At 33.8% G+C, this 17758-nt stretch overlaps 1 protein-coding gene across 7 annotated transcripts in view; it reads right to left on the bottom strand.

Annotated features, from left to right (window-relative positions):
- UBR3 (ubiquitin protein ligase E3 component n-recognin 3) overlaps window positions 1–17758 on the bottom strand; it is a 224976-nt gene that overhangs the window by 173151 nt on the left and 34067 nt on the right. For 6 of the 7 annotated variants that reach the window (XR_013828877.1, XM_079925164.1, XM_079925166.1 and 3 more), the window contains exons 2-5: window positions 13408–13547; window positions 10535–10693; window positions 5767–5910; window positions 5155–5204 (exon numbers count right to left, since the gene is read on the bottom strand). Coding sequence is in view for 6 of the 7 variants with exons in the window: in XM_079925164.1 (XP_079781290.1) it covers window positions 5155–5204; window positions 5767–5910; window positions 10535–10693; window positions 13408–13547 (493 nt within the window). In the remaining variant the exon portion in view is untranslated. The remainder of the gene's footprint in view (window positions 1–5154; window positions 5205–5766; window positions 5911–10534; window positions 10694–13407; window positions 13548–17758) is intronic. The other variant, XM_079925165.1, reaches the window with a different exon arrangement.

Below are 17758 nucleotides of genomic sequence, written 5' to 3'. Positions count from 1 at the left end.
AGAAAAGGCTCCACAGCTTCTGCTCTTGAGCTACTTACTCATCCTGGGAGGAACCATAACTATATGAGAAGTCCCAACAACTTGAGGCCACCATACTGGAAAAGCCACATGCAGGCTGAGCTCCCTGTGCACAGTCGGCATCAGCTGCCAGCTCTGTCCATCAGCCATCTTAAATCTCCATCTCAGCTGAGCCTTCAGATGACTGCAGTTGCAGCCAACAACTAACAGGAATCGCATGAGATAAGCAAGAGAGAACTGCCTTGCTGCCATTCCCAAATTCCTGAGTCAAAGAATTGTGAGCAAAACAAAAAATGGTAATTTTAAGCCACAAAGTTTAGGACAAATTTGCTGTATAGAAATAATAATAATAACAGTGGCTTATATACTTTACATAAAAAACTCAAGACCAGCAGGGAGGAGACCTAGCGACCATTTGCAACTCCACTACTAACTAGATGAAATTCACTTGCCTGGGTCTATCAGTTAATTCTTTGGAATTCAGCTTCCTCATCTATAAGAGAGTTAGGCAAGATGAACTTTAAGGTCTCCTTTAGCTCTAGCATTCATTAGATTTTTAAACCTGCAAATTGCCTCCTCCTGATTCTCATTTTTGTTTTGTTATATTATACAACTTCTCGATTTCTAACTCAAGATTTGACTTTGCAGTACATAAGTCAATAAAACATAAATGAATTTTTTGTATAAAAATTATGATCACAATCTTAAAATAGAAAATTTCCTATCACTAAAACCCTTTTATGATCGGCCCTGGGTAATGGTCTTATCTTTGTACTTTTCCATACTTCTCATTTTAAATATGTGTGTGTGACTTTTATAATCAGAAAAATAAATCTAATAAAATTTAAGATATGCCTACCCTGTAATCTAGCAATTCCATATCTCAGAGAACTATTTGCACATCTGCACAAAAAGAAATATAAGCATTGTATCTTTAATTAAAAATTGGAAATTATAAAAATGATCGGATAAACTGCAGTTTATTCATATTTCAGAATACTGGCAAAACAACTACAATGTATTTGTGTGATATTTGGGTAAATTTTTAAAGATAAACTTCATTACTCTTAAACCATGCTTTAATAAACTATTTCCTCTGGAAAGATGAGCAGAAATGTCTATCATATGACCTATGATAGCTCAAAACTTCAGTATTTGAATCCCTTCTACATATAAAGCACTAGGACAGAAAACATTTATCAGGAGCCTAATTTGTATCTGGTTCATAATAGGTAATCCATATGTTATCCCATTTAATCCTAACATTAGAATTATCACCATTTTTTCATGAGGAAACTGATGTTCAGAAGTTTAAAACCTGGCAGAAAGCACAGCAATATTATGAGGCAATATTCAAACTCAGATCTGCCTAACTCTGAAACTCAAATTTCTCTTAAACAAAAACCAAAATAGGGCTTCCCTGGTGGCGCAGTGGTTGGGAGTCCTCCTGTCCCACATGCCGCGGAGCGGCTGGGCCCGTGAGCCATGGCCGCTGAGCCTGCGCGTCCAGAGCCTGTGCTCCGCAATGGAAGAGGCCACAGCAGTAAGAGGCCCGCGTACCGCAAAAAAAAAAAAAAAGAAAGAAAAAAAAATGAAAAACCAAAATAGATATCCCTTCAATCCACTTCCAGCTAAACAACTCTACTTCAAATTCTTAAGCTTTCAGATGTCCAAATGACCCCATTTTCAATCCAATTGGAAAATATGATAAATATATAAACTATAAAAAGTAATTTTAAATAGACTAAAAGTTTAATTATAAAGTATGATTTAAAGATCAGAAAGTCTTACTGTTTTTAAATATATAAGTTAAATATAATTCACATACTCTAAAAGTGTTCTCAGCTACTATTATAAAAAGTGTTTTATGAGAAAACATACTGAAATGAAGTATTTTTTAAATGAAGTATTTTGAAGTTGTCACCATCAAAAAGCATTTACTACAATATTTACACTGAGACATAATCATAATTAAGAAGCAAATGATTATATAAATTATATTACACACAGAAGTTGCTGAAACAAAGAATCTAAGAGAAGTGAACAGAAGGAACAGAAGAGAGGACCTAAAAAGAACAGAGTAAAAGCAATGGTAATGACCAAATAAAGGCCCTATTTCAAATCCTCTGATATCCCTCGAGAAATTATTTCTAGAAGAAATTCAAAAGCCATCCCCCAGCCCCTCCCCCCACTATACACAGGGATCTCCTTCTAGCACCCTACTGTAAAATACGGTGTTGCTGCAATGCAGTTATGTACAATTAAAGTAGCCACTGGAGATTTAAAAGCTAATCTGGAGAGTTTAGGCCAAGAAATGACTGTAACATTTTTCCTATATAGAGGAAAAAGTATCTATATTGAAGATCAGCTTTCTGCATTCTCCAAAATCAAATTCAATTCATAAAAATAAAGTAGAATTATTAGCAGACCACTGGATGCATAAAATAGGTATACTAAAATAGTATGAAGGTTTTTACCTACCATATAAACACAAACATAAAACTAGATTTTTATTGTTCAAGATCACATGAGGATGTTTAGATTATTTTAATAAAGTATTTTATAATAGCACTAAACCATTTCATCATGTAATAAATAGTCTTCTAAAGTTTCTACTGATGGGACTTCCCTGGTGGTCCAGCAGTTTAGACTCAGTGCTTCCACTGCAAGGGGCACAGGTTTGATCCCTGGTCAGGGAACTAAGATCCAGCATGCCACACAGTGCGGCCAAAACTAAATAAATAAATAAAATAAAGTTACTACTGACAACAGATTCAATGTTTCCTTCCTGTTTCGCTGGCTTTAGCCAAGGAAGGGTCCCCCTGCACCCATTCATATTCAACTCCTAGTATTCCCAAATCTCGCCTTTGAGAGATTATTCCACCTCCCCACAAAATGCCCTTAAAAAGAAAGCAGAGGGCTTCCCTGGTGGCGCAGTGGTTGAGAGTCCGCCTGCCGATGCAGGGGACACGGGTTCGTGCCCCAGTCCGGGAAGATCTCACATGCCGCGGAGCAGCTAGGCCCGTGAGCCATGGCCGCTGAGCCTGCCCGTCCGAAGCCTGTGCTCCGCAGCGGGAGGCCACGGCAGTGAGAGGCCCACGTACCGCAAAAAAAAAAAAAAGAAAGAAAAAGAAAGCAGAATAACCAATTTAAAATCATATGTCTATCTATTATCTAATCACTTCCCTCTTTGACATGTGAAAAATTAGCATTCTTACCCCCATTACTCGCTTCCCCTAGCTTCAAAACAAAATTATTACTTTTTTAGTCAATAGTGTATGTATTTTTGAAAGTCTATTTTAAATATCAGCAAGTTTTCCCCATTTGTCATTATGGCAGCAGTGTTCTTAGAAGTAACTCTTTAAAGCTAAAAAAAAAAAAGCAAAAATTATAGCTAACCATTTATACAATTTTTTTAATGATTTTATTTTAATTTATTTATTTAACAAACATACATATAGTGTTACAATATGCCAGGCACTACTGCTCTGAGTGCTTCTATATATTAACTCATTCAATCATCATCATAACCCCAGGCATTAAGTACTATTATTACCTCCATTTTACAGGTGAGGAAATTGAGGCATGGTACCTATCCAAAGTCACATTACTAATTGGTACAGAAGCCAGGTTCAAACCCAGACACTCCACTTCCACAGTAAAACTCAGAAGCAGTATACTAAACTACCTAGGGACTTCCCTGGTAGCCCAGTGGTAAAGAATCCTCCTTCCAATGCAGGGCACGTGGGTTCGATCCCTGGTTGGGGAACTAAGATCTCACATGCTGCGGGGCAATTAAGCCTGCATGCCACAACTACTGAGCCCACACACCACAACTACAGAGCCTGTGCTCTCTAGGGCCCACACGCCAAAACTAGAGACAAGCCCGGGCCACAATAAAAGATCCCACATGCCACAACAAAGATCCCTCGTGCCGGAACTAAGACCCAATGCAACCAAATAAATATTTCAAATAAATAAATAAATAAATAAATAAACTGCCTATCCAATTTGTTGAAAACTCTTTAAAATTGTTAGTCCAGGGACTTCCCTAGCGGTCCAGTGGTTAAGACTTTGCCTTCCAATGCAGGGGGGTGTGGGTTCGATCCCTGGTTGGGGAACTAAGATCCTACACGCCTTGCAGCCAAAAACCAAAACATAAAACAGAAGCAATATGGTAACAAATTCAATAAAGACTTTAAAAATAAATAAATAAGTAAAATTTAAAAAAAATAATAAATGAAATAAAATTATTAGACCAAAATGAGACTCCACAAAATGCTGCATTTTGTGGGAGCCTTCTTAGAGGGGAAATATACTACTACAAAGTTTAAATTATAAGGCATTAGATCAATTATAAGACTTCCATAAAAGAAATCATATTTTCAAAAGAAGAATATTTGGCTTAGTTCATATGATATCAAATCAAAATGGGTTTTCAAAGGAAAAACATGTAAATGTTTAACAATGATTTAGTTTTTAAAATTTCAATCATTAAATATATAAATCAATAAAAATATGAAATTTAGGTTTTATAGAAACCAAGATTATAAACAGATATAAGTCAAAAACCAATATTTGCTTACAAATTGTATACTAACAAAATACAGGAATGTTATAAGGAATTTATTAGAAATATTTATTATTAATAAACACTATAAAAGTTGAAATTTCAAATTGACATTCTATTTCCCAGTACATTGCTTTTTTTTGATAACCTTTGACATATAAGATATAACCTTATTATGAGATTAGAAAAGAAGCTACATTTCACATTCTTCTAGCAAATTATTCTAGACTTAGCTAAACTTTTTAACAACAATTTCATTGTGCATATGACAACTTGGATAAATTTGGGGATATTTTCATAGGAGAAATATCTCTATGTCTTTCTATCTCCCATTTCTAAACTGTGAAAAGAGAAATGAATTTACAAACAAGAAGTAAAAATCTAGTTGTAGTTCTCGTCCTGTCACTAAGTAACTGTGTGACCTTGACTAAGTTATTCCACTCTGGGGTTCAGCATCCATGTCTATAAAATGAGGAATTCCAACTAGATAATACCCACAAATCTGTATGGTAGTTCTTAAACTTTTAAAATTCTACTTTTAAAAAGTTTCAAATGTTAAATCTCACCTCATCTGAAGAATCTAGTTGTCCCAATGTTCCTGTTGCACCTGCAAAACCTTTGGAAAGGAGAAAAAAGATTGCCCTTCATAATTGTTATATATTGCTTTACTTTAAAATTATTTTGAGACATAACAATATCAAAAAACTAAGTTTTGTTAAGAAAACTCATTCTAACAGTTATTTTGGCAGAAATCAACATTTATCTTCAATAAATTTGAGCCTAACAGGCTTATACTTCAATAGGAAATCTCCAGTGAAAACCCAGATTTAATAATTACACATGGTGTTTCAGAAGGATTGCTTTCTTTTACTTTTAAACCATGGTTTACTAAAATATTGAACTACTAAACTTTGGGGCTACTCTTAAATAGCAACTGCTATATTTTTCATGAGTTAGAAACAGAACCTCTGATAAACTAACCGAATTTCGCTTAAGAAAAATGAAGTATCTTCTTTGATGACTCTATCTTTCTTGCTTCCAAATTTTTACTACTTTCACTACTTTCTTACAAAGAATGACACAGCACTTAAATTTCTTCAATAATGAGTAATGTTTGAAGGGTTTTTTGTTTTAGTACAGAAAAGTTATCATTGTTCAAATTAAATATTTAAACAAACCTTGAACTGCCAGAGTGCTAGTGCCAGCAGATGGTTCTTGTATACCATATACAAGTTTATCCTCAGGATATGTAAGTCCAGAGCTCTTCAAAGCTATAAGGTATTTTTCATGACTTTTCCTTGCATAAGCATTTTCTCCAAGACCTAATATTTAAAATAAATTCAAAATCAGAAAAAATATTCCATTCAAAACATAAGTACAGCCATCTCAATAACTAATGTATACACATATAAAATAGATGAATATTCTAATGGAGGGGAAACCCTAGAATGAATAATATAAGATAGCTTCAGACAACATTTTTGTGCTCATGTTTGGCATTAACAATCTCAGAATGCACAGCATGTTTACAACAAATAATGAAATCCACTAACTAACTGGGTATCTAGAATATGCCAGAGATTACATACAAAATACAGGGGGTGCGAAGATTAATAAGACATGATTCCTGCCTTCAAGGAACTTAAAATTACTGTAAAGAAAGGCAGATAATATGGTAAATGACAATTACGTAGCAGACTTCACCATCTCGTTTAACAACCTGTGCTCTCATAATACCATGCAGCCAGACTTAACCCAAAGCAGTTTTTGGAAAGGTTTACTAGAGAAGATAATGCCTGAGTGGAATTTTCAAACAGTAACTGAGATTACTAATTTCTGTTTTACCAAGGATAAAATGTTTTTATAATCACATTTAAGGATAAAAGTATAATTTCTACAGAAGTAGCAGTTAAAACAAATTTATTCCAAAATTTTGAGAAGTTTAGGTCCTAGAATTAAACAATCCTGTCTTTCACTTTAGCATTTGAGCATATTAATGCCAATTTTGTCTTTTGTTTTTTAATATATTATGGAGAATAGAATAACAACAAAATAAAAATACTGACATTTGAAAGTTCTTTAAAAGGAAAAATTATTCTCTGTCTGATAGCCAAGTTACCATATCATTTGCCACCTCTTAAGCAGATTATATATCTTTAATTAAGGTATCAATCTCTCTGATTAAAAAAATATATAGTAAATGAGTTTCTTTAGTATTTGCTGAGCTTTTCTCAATTACCTCTCATTGCTAGCCTCAATAATTGCAATAGATTAGTTTTGCTTTTTAAATCTCTGCCCAATGTCTGTCTGGGATAGTTTAAAAAAAAACAAAAAACAGGGCTTCCCTGGTGGCACAGTGGTTGAGAGTCCGCCTGCCGATGCAGGGGACATGGGTTCGTGCCCTGGTCTGGGAAGATACCACATGCCGCGGTGCGGCTAGGCCCGTGAGCCATGGCCGCTGAGCCTGCGCGTCCGGAGCCTGTGCTCCGCAACAGGAGAGGCCACAACAGTGAGAGGCCCGCGTACCGCAAAAAAAAAAAAAAAAACCTTCAGCACAGATTAAACAGATAGGAATACATCTATCCTTCAATTCAAGTCCAAAACTAAAAACAACCAGTTAGTCTATAAAGAATAAAGGACTTCTAGGGGTCCTATGTAAGAAATGACTAAATGTCTCCTGAATAATAAAAGCCATGTATTTATCTCAATAATAATAGATGAAATTTTTGTAATACTTTTAATTAACAAAATACACTTCATCAACCCCTCACAACAAGCCTGAGAAAAATGAACATATTATCACCATTTTTATAAGTGAGGAAACTGAGGCTTACAAAGATAACATAATAACCAGTGAGTAAGCAAGCAGTGATTAGAAATGAACCTAGACTACAAATTTAAACTTCTGAATCAAACCTAATGTAATTTCCATCACTACAAGTTAGCTAAAGATTTTTGTTTTGTTTTTTAATTTCAAGAAATAAGAATTTAAAAGAACTGTAGAACTAAAAGAAGACAATTACCATAAATCATTCTCAAGGAATACATTCTTACAATGATTAAGAACAACTTGCTGTTCTTTTTCCCAACAGTTGATAGTTTCTGATTACAGAACCATTTTCTAGGCTGAAGAAATAACAGACCTTCAGGTATAATTCTGATCTCTCTCTAGCATCATCACCAAAACTCAAACACAAGTTACCATCATTTTATCCTAGGCTGCTGCACTTGAGCTTCTGTTCTTGCCCCTTCCCATCTATTCTTGGCAAAATAACAAGCCATCTTTTTAAAGCACATATCTGATCATGTCACTCTTCAGATTAAAATATACCCATGACTTCCCACTACATTCAGGATAAAATATAAAACCATAAATAGCTAACAAGGGCCTACCTAATCTGGATCTAGCCTAATGTGGTAGCCTTATTTGGGCCACTATCCCCCTACATTCATTTCATTTCAACCACAATAGCCTTTTTTAGTCCCTTTTAAAAAAGTAAGCTCACTCTCACCCTAAATATTTCCACATGCTGGTCCCTCTGCATGGAATCTAGGAGGTGCCTAAGTGTTATGTTCTTTATAAATATTTATCATGTTTGGGGTTCATTAAGCATCTTGAATCTATAAATCAATGTTTTTCATCCAATTTGGGGAATTTCAGTCATGATTTTCTCAAATTTTTTTTCTGCCCCATTCCCACTCTCCTGTCCTCCTGGGAGTCCAATTACATGTACCTTAGGTCATCTGATTCTATCTAACAGGTCCCTGAGGCTCTGTTGTGTTTTCTCTCTGTTCTCTAGATTGAATAATGTATTAATCTGTCTTCAAATTCACTAAGTCTTTCTTCTATCCTCTCCAAACTGCTGCTAAGTCCATCCCAGTGAACTTGTCAATTGCATTCTACAGTAATTGTCAGTTCTAGAATTTTTTTGTTATTGTTTACATTTCTTCACTAAGATTCCTGATCTCTTCACTTATTAACACCATATTTTCCTTTACTTATTTGAACATATTTTCCTTTAATTTCTTCAACATATTTATAATAGTTGCTTTAATGTCTTTATCTGCTAAATCTAACATCTAGGCCATTTAAAGGTCAATTTCTATTACTGTCCTTTTTCTTGGACATTCTAACAACATGTTATCAAAGATTCTGGATTCTGTTACCTTCCTTTGAAGAGTATTAATTTTAATTCTACAAGACATTCAATAAACAGTCTGATCACCTAGAACTCATAAAGACTTGGTTTTATACTTTGTAAGGGGCAGATTTATAGAAAGCCTGAGATTCTTAAAAAAGCCCTGTAAATTGACAGGAATAATCTCCAAACTCTGTCAGGGTTCTAGGCTTCATTAAGGCTGATCTAGAGTAGATCTTACTCTCAGGTGTGGTCTTCTGGTGTGTCAACTTGATGCCTAGGGTATTGGTAAGGTCTCTCTAGTCTGGTTGTGCTGATACTCCAATGTCTCCCAACACTGCCTAACCTTTTTTAACCCCATAGCAGTAACCCCACAGCACTCTCTAATAAGCCTTAGGTAGTCTCATCCTGTACATGTGTATCTCAGTTCTCAGCCAAGCACTTTTAGGGGTCCCTCATACATCTACCCCACAAACTCTTGCTATTCTGCCCCAAAGATTCCAGTTTCCAACTGCTTCAGCTGCCCTAAACTGTGACCTCTGCCTCCTTAACTCAGGTGGACCACCACGCTCTGCTTCAATGCCAGCCCTCTATACTACAGTCAGGAAGTTATCCCCAGACAGAGATTCAGAGAATTTTGAGGCTCATCTCATGCTTTTCCTTTCTCCCAAAGGTTTATAGTCTTGTGCTGCCTGCTGTCTCATGTCTGAAAACAACTGCCTCACATTTTTTCCAGTTTTATGTTATTGACATAAGGGCTAGTCCAGTAGTCAGAAGCAGAAAATGTTCTCCACCCGGAATCCAACTCCACCCCATTACCACCCAACTCGCCACATCCTCTAGCTAAATGACTTTCTCTCAATGTTTTACTTCAAATGTCACTTCCTCAGTGAAGCTCTCCTACCTCCTCCATCAGTGAAATCAGGTCTCCCTTTTATACACACTTGTCCTATCCCTTCACAGTTATTTACTACAGTTTATACTTACACAATATTTTGGTTTGGAGACTTTGTTAATGTCATCTCACTCACTAGACCATAAGCTTTATAAGGGCAGAGATAGGAGTACCTGGCTTACTACGTACCTTCCCTACTCCAAGCTCTAATACCTAGCCCAAAGCCAAGCACACAGTGGGTGCTTAATGAGTACTCACTAAAGAAATAAATACATCAGATAAGACTATCTCTAAATAATACATGGTTAACAGTACACATAAAAACTTCACCACTCTAAAGAAAGAAGGTATACTTCAATTTTCAAAACATGCTGTTCATGAGCCAGCATAAAGAACACTATTTAAACTATAAGATTTTTAAATAATTGATATATTTACCATACTATAAATTTGAACTAAAGGTTTAAAAATGAAATTATTTTATATAACAGTACAAATATACTTAATAATTTCAAGTTTTATAACTTAAACTCTACATCACTATAAAATCCTAGGCCACACGACACAAATGTTTAGAATAACAAAAATGAAGACACAAAAGTGGTTGCTGTTATTGTTTGGAAAAGGGGAAGTGGAATATAATTACGAATATGTCACACCAAATTTAGGAAACCTGGGTTCTAGTCCCAACTCTAAAATCAGGTAGTTGTGAGGTCTTAAACCAGTCATTTAATTTTTCTGGGGTTCAATTTCTTCATCCATAAACTAAGAAGTATTCTTAATAACTTCCAGCTTTAGCATTCTATTAAAAAAAATCTACATTTTACTTTTAAGTTCTAAAATACACAACTTTTAAATTATTTTAGTAATATAAGTAAATTTTAACTTTCTTCTCTTCTAAATTTTACTCACCAGAAGTCAGATCTTTGTAGCTTTGTTGGTTTGTCAAAACCTGAGTAAGAACAGACCGCATTGCTCCTCCCATTTTAGTTAGATCTTCTAAAAAGGAAATTTGAGGTTCCAAAAGCTGAAGGACTTTGTTAAGGTCTTTTTCTGATGGTACATCAGCTGCTAAAAAAAATATAATCAACTTTCTTTAAAATACTTTGCTAAGAACAATATTTTATTCTTTAAAATTATGATGACTTAGATGACAGTATTTTATAATCAAAAAGTTAATATAAGAATTCTCTTTAGAAAGCAGGAGCCCACCAAGCACCCAGCCTAGGATAGACTTGTTTAGGAAGTCAGTCCTCTGAGAAAAGACTGATGGGGAAAAGAGATGACTTCATAAGGTATTAAGCACTTAATTTGTGTAAGAAGCATTCAATTTAGGGTCCTAAACTTCCAGATATATATATGTAATCATAAGATCATCTCAAAATTAGATAAACAGTGTTTAAGAAAAAAGTTAAGATCACTCTCTAAAATAAAAGGAGAAATGAAATATAGTGAGATAGTATAAGAATATTAGGACAAAATTATGTCAGCTCTAAATTTAAACCTGTGCAGCAAATAACCCATCCACTATCATATTCCAAAAATACAGATTCATATTAGCTAGAGGTCAAAGCAACTAAAATGAAAAATACGGATGTTTTTACTAAAACAATTTTAAAATACCAGGCAAGATATGCTGGTAGAGGGGGAGAGAAGAAACCTGAACAGCAACTAAAAAAGAATATTTAAGAGGAAAAGAAAAAAAAAGATGTTTTAGAGAAACTGAGGTCTAAAAGGAAGAAGTGAATAGAGAGATTTAGGGCTTAGCCATAACTGGTTAAAAGAAGAATACATATAACGAAGCTAACAGGGGGCCTGTGTGCCCAGGAAAGGGGTCATCAAGTTCATTCAATATTTATTCAGTATCTACTACGCGACAGGCACTGAGAAGCAGAACTAAATAAGACATAGTTCCTACCCCCAAGGAACTCACAACCTAGTTCAAAGATAACCTGTGAATGAAATTCTAGATAACTCTGAGTCATGGAACCCAAGCCAAAAAACCTTACTTTCTCAGTAGAAAACCAATACCGTATATTATTCTTCTTTATATTCTCCCCAATGACTTATGTAGTAACATAGTAGATATTTAATTAGCATTTGTTCTTGATTTCCAAGGGCTCTAACACAAGCTCTGGCACTGGTCTAAGGATGGTAGGGTGAAATGGGAAATGGAATTCAAGGCAACTGTCAAACCACAAGATTATCTGAGCTTCCATATCTCAGATTAGATGATTTCAAGTCCTTTCTTTAATTTTAAACAGTGATCTCTGCAGAAAGTAATGCAGAGATTTTGCATACACAGAAGAAATTAATGCTGAGCACAAGTGGTAATATAGAGAGGGAAACTTCATGAACCTAAGTTCATGAAACTCATCTTAAGACAAAAAAAGTACTTCCATTCATTCCTTTATGTTTTCAGATAATGGTAACATAATTATCAAAGCTACGTATGTATGTCATCTACCACTTATAACTGCTAAATGTCACCAAGGAAAAAATAAATATAATACACTCGTATGAATTACTCTTTGATTAAACTAATGGTAAGCTTTATGGTTCTCATAATAAATGATTTCTACCTATTACTTTTCTAAAATAGGACACTTGTAGTACAAAATGCAAACATCCAAAAAATCTGTTAACTAGCATATGAGAAATAAAATGGAAGGCAATTTCAATAACCCAGCTGGTCTCCACTTCCTTCATTCCAAAGAGAGAGCAGTTTGGGACTAAATCAAAATAATATTTCTTTCTATATTTTAAGACATACTCTGAGAGGAAGAGAAGTACTTGACAAAAGATTGTATATTTTGCTTAAAATGTAAAAGTGAAGAACTATAAGTATTCGCTCACAATGCAAATAACATGATAGTTCTAGAAATGATGAAGATACATATTTCTTCACACTTTTAGGATGGAAAATAGAAGATAAACATGTGTGCCATAGTTTCAAATTGGATTTAAGATTTATAGAATTAAATAATTTAAAAGCTCTAAAAGTAATGCAAATGCAGTCCCTTAAATGATAAAAATGCAAGTATCACTAAAAAGGTAAAAGACATCATAAAAAGTTAACAAATTTGTTTCATACCACTAACTGATATCTGTAATTCACAATGTCAGACTGAGAACTTTAATAAATGTTATCTAAATACAAATATTTAACTAATGCATATTAATCAAGATTGTGACTAAATCTTAAAAGGTAAGAAGAATATCTGTAATTTGCATGTTTCTTTTCTCTTTTTAATACTATTAGGATGCTTACGCCCATGCATTCTACCGGTAATATGGGAGTGAGCAATTTGACCCTCTCATAAGTTATTATATATGGAGGGGAATAAAAATGTATAGACCTCTACAAAAAAGAGGGGGAGAGAGGGGGAGAGAAAGATATTGGTGAAATTTTTATCTTCTAAAAATCTAAGTTAAAGTCAAACATTTCCAGGACTTCTTAATTATGCTCTATTATAACAGAATCACAAATAAAGTCACTTTAACCCCATAAAATAATTATTTCCTCATCTGCAAAAGGCCAAATAAGTTTGATCAGAAACATTTACGATCCCAGCAGCAGAGACTGCCAAACTGTGCCTACTACAAGTATCAATGAGGTTATATAATTGATATTTAGTATGTTTTTATTTAGTCTCTGTATTTCATAGTCATCACATAAAAAATGTTAAGCAAAAAAATGGTATCTGAAAAAATTCACCTCATTATTAGTGCTAAACTTTGCTGAGAACTTAAAAAGAGTACTAATGAAAAGTGGATTAACATACCTGGTTCATTATAGCCTTCTCTTAAGTACTGAATAAGACAAAAAATAAATCTTGGAAGAACAAATTCAGACATCATCAGTAAGTCTTTGGGGACACAGGGAATATTTGAACTTGATTTAATTTGATGCCTTTTGCAAAACCTGTAATATGAAAAAGAAAAGAATTAATGGCTAAGAAATCTATTACTTCTATTTACAATATCCATAAACAGAATGTGGGCCAATATCAAAGCCAATGTATTACTTTTATGATTTTTAAGGCACCAAGTTAAAAGAATATAGTTTTAATTGGTCTTTAAATAAAAATTGGCACTTAGGAAGATTTCTTCCTAATAAAAGACCATTCTAGTTAGATTCCAATTAGAATACAAAAACAAAATCTCATTACAGAGTTTATATTTTTTAACTACAATTTATTACTTGCAAGTATTACTTTATTACTTTTACCCCTTATAAACCATTAAGTACAAACTGATCATTCCCAAGAATTTGCATTTTCTATTCCTTAACTGTTTCGAACTTATTGCATTAATGAATAGATAAGTAATATCAATACTTAAAGTTTATTTGAAAAATTTATACACTTAAGTATGCACATTCCTTCTAATCTTATTTATACTTATTTTAAAGTATGGTTGGAATATTTGAGCAAAAATGAAATAAACTATTCTATGTTCACAATCCAAACAGTCACAAATAAGGTATTTTGTGACCAAACACAAAATAACCACACTAAACATACAACATACCTAGAAAGAAACTTATTACGATGGGTGGAGAAACTATTTTAGCTGAAAAACGTAAGAGATCTGAATAGAGAAAAACTACATTCCCAAGTGGAAAAAACTTTTATTTTTCTAAAAAATGTCACTTCCACCAAACTTAATGACATTGGATTTAAATCCCAATGGGACTAATCACAAACTAATTCTAAAGTTCAAATGGAAGAATATATATGTTAAAAAAATATAAAACTTAAAAAAAAATTAATGACAGTGACCTAGACTTTAAAACATAGTATAAAGCTAACATAATTTAAGATCTGTAGTAATCTCTCTATAATGACCTATATGGGAAAATAATCTAAAAAAGAGTAGATATATGTATATGTATAACTGATTCACTTTGCTGTACAGCAGAAACTAACACAACATTGTAAATCAACTATACTCCAATAAAGATTTTTTAAAATTAAAGTAAAATCTGTGGTAATGTGATAACATCAATGGACCACAATGGAGTCTAGAAATAGACTATGTAATGACTATGTTAATCAATGTGGGGGGTGGGGGGGGGGTAGAAGACTTTCAATAAATTGCTATAGGACAATTGATTCCATGCAGGAGATAAATTTGATCCTTATCTTACACCATATACAAACTATTATATATTCCATACAGATCAAAAATCAAATGTGAAAAAAATTACTAGGAAGAAAATAAACTATTCCCCTATATTATCTCAAAGAACAGAAGTCTAATAAGTAAGATTTGAAACCAAAAGTCATAAAAGAAAGATAAAAATTGGCTACATAAATCAAAAGTTTCTATGCAGAAAACAATTATTGTGTTACCAAAAAATATTTACAATAGATAAAACAGATGAAAGATTAATATCTATGATTTTTGACTCTAGAAAAATGGATTAAAAAAGAAAATAATTCAATAGAAAAATCAGCCAAAGTCATAAACAATTCACCAAAAAAGTGAATGGCTAAGAAACATATGAAAAGATGCTCAAGTTCTCTAATAATCAAAGAAATGAAGTTTATTAAAATAAAAAATGAATAAATAGAGAATCACCACTTTGTGATACCTACTAAAATAACTGACCCATGCAATGGAGCCATTAAAGGAAGGCTTGAGGGGAAATTTTCCACTTAGAGATCAGGCTGTTACATCCTTATCAATCTCAGTATCATTAGAAGTGAGAAAAAATCAGATGCTATGATGCTTGTGAAGTACAGAGCACCATTTACAAAGAGATTTTACCAAACAAGTTGACCTTGAATGACACCAAGTCTCTAGAGCTAACTTCCATTTATAGGAAACATAAGAGATAAAGGAACAAGTTAAATGACACCACAAAAATAAATAAATAGACAAATCATGAATGTAGACCATTATACAGGACAACTGACTCCGTTTCTGCAAACTGTCAGTGGCAGGGAGAAAAAGGAGGTAGAAGGATCACTTATTAAAGAGGCCTGAGAAACCCAATAACTATGTGTTTACTGATTCTAACAAACCAACTTGAAACAGGCATTTTTTAGACAACAGGAAAAGTCCAATTAAGAACTGGGTACTAGTTCGTTACATGATTTTATTAGGTAAGATAATGGCACTGTGATTACGTAAGAAAATGTTTGTGGATATTTGATAATATTAAGGAATTATCTTGTGTAGGTATGACAACAACATTGTGGTTATCATTGAATAGGAAAGTCTTGTCTTTTACATGTATCTATATAAATATTTATGAATAAAATGCTACAATGTATGGGACTTGCTTCAGAATAATCTGGTTGGGTGAAGGGAAGTAACTGGGAGTATACCAAGTCCAGCTTGAGTTGTTATTTGTAGAAACTGGGAGACTGATAAGGGGTTTTCTTATATTACACTCATTAAGCAGAATGTGGGGCAATATCAAAGCCAGAAAAGTACCACTCCCTTCAGATTTTTAAGGCACCAAATCAGAAGAATGTAGTTTTAATTGGTCCTTAAAAAACATCACCAAACGGGACTTCCCCTGTGGTGCAGTGGTTAAGAACCCGCCTGCCAATGCAGGTGACACAGGTTCGAGCCCTGGTCCAGGAAGATCCTACATGCCATGGAGCAACTAAGCCCATGCGCCACAACTACTGAGCCTGCACTCTAGAGCCCGCGAGCTACAACTACTGAGCCCATGTGCCACAACTACTGAAGCCCACGAGGCTAGAGCCCATGCTCTGCAACAAGAGAAACCACCACAATGAGAAGCCCACGCCCCGCAACAAAGAGTAGCCCCTGCTCACCACACTAGAAAAGACCCAACACAGCCAAGAAAATAAATAAATAAATAGCACCAAAGGAGTTTTTTCCTAATAAAATGTCATATCAGTTGGGTTATACTCATTGCTTTTATATCTGTCTGAAATTTTCTGTACTAAAAAATTAAAAATTTTTTAAAAGAAAGGAAATATTCGTATTTTTTAAAGATGAATACTGAAGCATGTCACACAATGTTTGGGATTTGTTTGAAAATACTTTAGCAAAAGAGAAAAAAGGGCAAATGAGGCAAATGTGGCAAAAATCTTGATAAACATTGAGTCCAATGATGGGTATATGGAGGTTGAATGTTCTGCTGTCTCTACCTTTGTGCATGGTTGAAATTTTTGGTAACACAAACATGTTTTTTCTTCTTGCAGGTTAGGGAAAATTCACTTTACTAATTCATTGTTGGAAAGCATGTTCAGAAATTTGTTATCATACACATGGAAGTGTAAATAGATCCAGTTTTGGGTGTCATTTTGACAATATCTACTAAAACTTAATGTGTTCATAACCCTAGCTTAGCATTTCTATTTCTAGTAATTTATTATACAGAAATAATCCTAAATTTGCAAGATATATCTACAGATATATTCACTGTACCACAGTTTGCAATGCAAAAAAGTTAGAAACAACTCACGTGTTCAGTAACAGAATAAAGATTAACCAAATTAGAGTAGATCAATAAAATACTTTGCATTTATTAAAAAGAATGAGGGAGATCAACAAGTACTGAAATAGAATTATATCCAAAATAAGTGAGAAAAGAATTACATAGCATATATATACACACACACACACACACACACACACACACACACACACACACACACACATATACACACACATATATTTTGGAGAAAGAATAGAAAAAAATATTAATATATGTAAGGAGAAAAATATTTAGAGAAATGTACACCAAATTTTGTGGAAATTAACTGAAACTGGGTTATAGCATACTTTTACTTTCTACATTAATTCTACCTACAATGTTTGAATTTTGCATGGCAAATATATGTAAAACTGTGTAATCAAAACAAAAAAAATTTACTCCAAAAACAATAAGTTATGCCATTCATTTGGCTTTAGTTCCACAGTTTGAACATTAACTCTTAACCTTTTTTGACTCATGGACACCTTTGAGAATCTAATGAAAGTTATAACTCTTTCTTAAGAAAAATATACACAGGTGGTCCAGTGGGTAAGAATCTGCACTTCCAATGCAGGGGGCCCAGGTTCGATACTTGGTCAGGGAACTAGATCCTGCATGCATGCTGCAACTAAGAAGTCCGCATGCCCCAAGTAAGAAGTCCGCATGCCTCA

The sequence above is a fragment of the Stenella coeruleoalba genome (assembly GCF_951394435.1).
Source record: "Stenella coeruleoalba genome assembly, chromosome: 6".
Lineage (NCBI taxonomy): Eukaryota > Metazoa > Chordata > Mammalia > Artiodactyla > Delphinidae > Stenella > Stenella coeruleoalba.
The sequence above is the reverse complement of the archived record's forward strand: the minus strand, read 5'-3'. Positions and strand labels throughout refer to the sequence as shown.